At 44.9% G+C, this 3131-nt stretch overlaps 1 protein-coding gene across 1 annotated transcript; it reads right to left on the bottom strand.

The window, feature by feature from the left end:
- Positions 1-695: 695 nt before the first annotated feature.
- LOC148865217 (Galactose oxidase/kelch repeat superfamily protein) lies at positions 696-2612 on the bottom strand. Its single transcript, XM_088974841.1, has one exon. The coding sequence runs from the start codon at positions 2289-2291 to the stop codon at positions 1122-1124; it is 1170 nt and encodes a 389-aa protein (XP_088830967.1). The 5' UTR covers positions 2292-2612; the 3' UTR covers positions 696-1121.
- Positions 2613-3131: the final 519 nt, after the last annotated feature.

The following is a 3131-nucleotide window of genomic DNA, read 5'->3' as shown; positions in this document are numbered from 1 at the left end:
GAGGATTTGCTAGTCAGCTTGTTTAGTCACTTAAGCAAACTTCTCTAAATGACCTTCATATCTTCCACATGGTAATTTAGTTTGAGGCTCAATGGGAGTTTCCATGTTCTTCACCTCAGCCTCTGTTCATGGAAAAAGATTTCAGCCTAAAATTCCACCCCATTTGCTCAAAATAAAGCCTTTTTTATAAGCAACTTTTATATTAAAAATATTGTAAACTTAGATGGTTATAATTGATTAGAATCGGAGTATATCTAATACAAGATTAGCAATCAAAAAGATATATCATATAATATAAGGTTGGGTATAGGCTGACACTGATCCGGACTGCAGGGGCTGCACACATGGCCTATTAGAAAGGGCAGCCCAGTGCATGAGGCTCCCGCCAATGCAGGGTCTGGGGAGGGACAGATGTACGCAACCTTATCCCTGCACAAACAGAGAGTTTGTTTCCAAGATTTCAACCCTGGTCACCCAGGTCGCAATGGAGCAACCAACCATTGCCTATAATGAGGCAGAAATAGGTCACATATGTTTACTGTATACACAGTATATTAGATATTAAATCCTTCAGCCTCATTGAATTTGGCAAGTTAATTCTAAGAAACATAAAGCATGTACTCTTATTCTCTACAAAGTTTTTAACCAAAAATAAAAGAAAAATACATCCATAATTCATCCATGAGAACTTAACATACAAAACACCCTGACAAATATATAGATACACAAAATACATTACATTTGGTGATTCACATGAAAATTAGAGCAACAATAGAGCATCCGTTTAATCATACTAGTGATAACATATAGCTGAAAAAATAAAAAAAAAAAAACAAGTTAAAAATCAAAAGGGTTGACTATACCGTAGTAGATGATGATCAAAGCTATTAAATGGTGGGGCAAAAGCAGAATATAAACTAATCAGCCATGTTGTGAGCCACTTCTCCCTCTTCATCCATGAGAACATGGTCGAGAGACACCATTGAACAGAACCTAACGACCTTGTGAGACCCATTTACAGGTCCTTGTAAGTTGGGCACTTTCTTCGAACTGCACTTAATAATTTCTAATTTCACAAGCACAAGCTGAGAAATGCCGGGTAGGGTTGCAGCATAACTGAACTAATTAGCCTGCCTGTGAGCCACTTCTCCCTCTTCATCCATGAGAACATTGTTGAGGGACACAGTGGAACAGAAGCTAATCACCTTGTGAAACCGATTTACAGGCCCTGGCAAGTCGGGAACTTTCCTCCAACTGCATTTACCAGAACCATTTCTAATTTCACAAACACAAGCTGGGTATGTCTTGTGATGCTGTTCATTGTAGACGTAGATGAGATTTCCCAATCCCACACATTTCAAGCTCGCAAACTTGTCATCCTCCTCACCGTCGAATAAGCAACAGAGAAGGTCCTGAGGCATGATGGCGATCTCGCTGAACTCCATTGTCCCGTCGTCGACCCTCCACAGATTAAAGGATGGCCCACGAGGTGTGTTGCATAGACCGGCCAGAATAAGCTGGTCTCCGCAAGCCAGCAGGAAAGAGAAGAGGATCCCCGGAGGCCGAAGAGTCTGGACTTCGCTCCAGAAGTGAAGGCTAAGATCGAAGGCAGATACGAAACAGGAGAATATGCCGAACACGAAGAATTTGCCCCTGAACAAGGCCGATGACAGCCACTGCGACGAATTGCCGGAACTGAAATTGGCGGGTAATGGCGAACAGAGCTCCCATGAGTCCAACCTCGGATCGTAGATCTCAACAGCCAGTCTATCCTCGATATCGACCAAGCCTCCGATGAACCTAACACCACCGACGACGATGAACCGCGACAAACCCGAGCCATCGTCGAAAACGCCGATGAGGGGATTGCACCTAGAAAACCTAAGCGGCGGCGTCTCGCGCCAGACGCCCCTGAGAATAGGCGCGTAGCTGAACCTAGAGCTGTTGGAGAAGAAGAACCCGCCGGAGCCAAAGAAGAATTCCTCCTGGCAAGGCCTGGGGAAGAGAGTGGTGGGCAAGCGGATCCACTCATTGGCCTCAGGATCGAATGCGAAAGCCTGGTTGTTTTTGATGAAGATGTTGTTCTGCCCGTAAAGGAAGAACCAGGGCTTCTTCGCGGCGGAGACCCGTGAAGAGAAGGAAGGGCGTGTGACGACGGAGCGCCAGAATTTGCAAACAGCGCCAGCCCTGACGATCGACCGGATGGGGAGGTAGGAGAGAATGAGTTCTGTGAGGTCAGAACCCAGGCATTCCCAATTGGATGAAATGGATCGGGGATCAGGTTCAGCCATGGTTGGGGATTAGGGAAAGCAAAGGAATCAGAAGGAATCCGTCGAGGGTACGGTACCAACGTTTTCGTTTCAGCAATTCGGTTCAACCCAGTAGAAGATCGGCCAAACGGAATCAAATCAGTTGCCGTTTGGGAGAGGATGGAATGGAAAGAGGGTGGTGGGAGTTGAAGACTTGCAGGGTCGAGGTCGGTACTTGAGCTGGGGCTTGACTGAGAAATTTGTGGAATTCTTGTGGAAGCTATTCGCTGGGTTGAAAGTTTGATTTCATCCCTCTTTTCCTTTTACTTGCGATCTCGGTGACACGTTGACGCGCTTGGACGACGGCCTTCTGCCCTCAAACAGAACAGTCAAAGTGATATAGTATGGCTAAGAGACATGAATCCTTTTGTGATAGGCACATCTTGTTTCGGTTGCAAGTTGCAACCGTTGGATCTGATTGAATTGGGGCTCTACTCTTAAGTCGGCTCCACCACTGTTTCACAGATTACGACCACGACCATTGATGTGTGTGTATGTTGGATGAGAAGAATGAATAAGATCAGATGGTCTGAATCAGCAATTAACCATTGGGTGGGTCCCATTTATTCCTCCGTCCATTCTCAATCGAGTTGAAATTTTCTGCCCATAAAACATGTTCCAACTTTGGTCTAACACCGCACGTCTATCTCAAGACTGCAACCCATCATAGAAGTGGGATCCGCCATGTTTGAGATGTCCGGTGTAAGATCACGTTGGTAGAGGTTTGAAACGTGTTGTGTTGGCAACGTTAAGAATACTTATCAAAATTGTTTACGTGAAAGGGATCTTATAAAATCTAGTAGTATTTGTATATATTATTAA

This window comes from Nelumbo lutea, chromosome 3 (genome assembly GCF_056320005.1).
Source record: "Nelumbo lutea isolate HS-2025 chromosome 3, American lotus-T2T, whole genome shotgun sequence".
Lineage (NCBI taxonomy): Eukaryota > Viridiplantae > Streptophyta > Magnoliopsida > Proteales > Nelumbonaceae > Nelumbo > Nelumbo lutea.
The sequence above is the reverse complement of the archived record's forward strand: the minus strand, read 5'-3'. Positions and strand labels throughout refer to the sequence as shown.

Coding starts and splice junctions, on each gene's coding strand:
- LOC148865217 (XM_088974841.1), bottom strand. CDS start 2,291: ATGGCTGAACCTGATCCCCGATCCATTTCATCCAATTGGGAATGCCTG.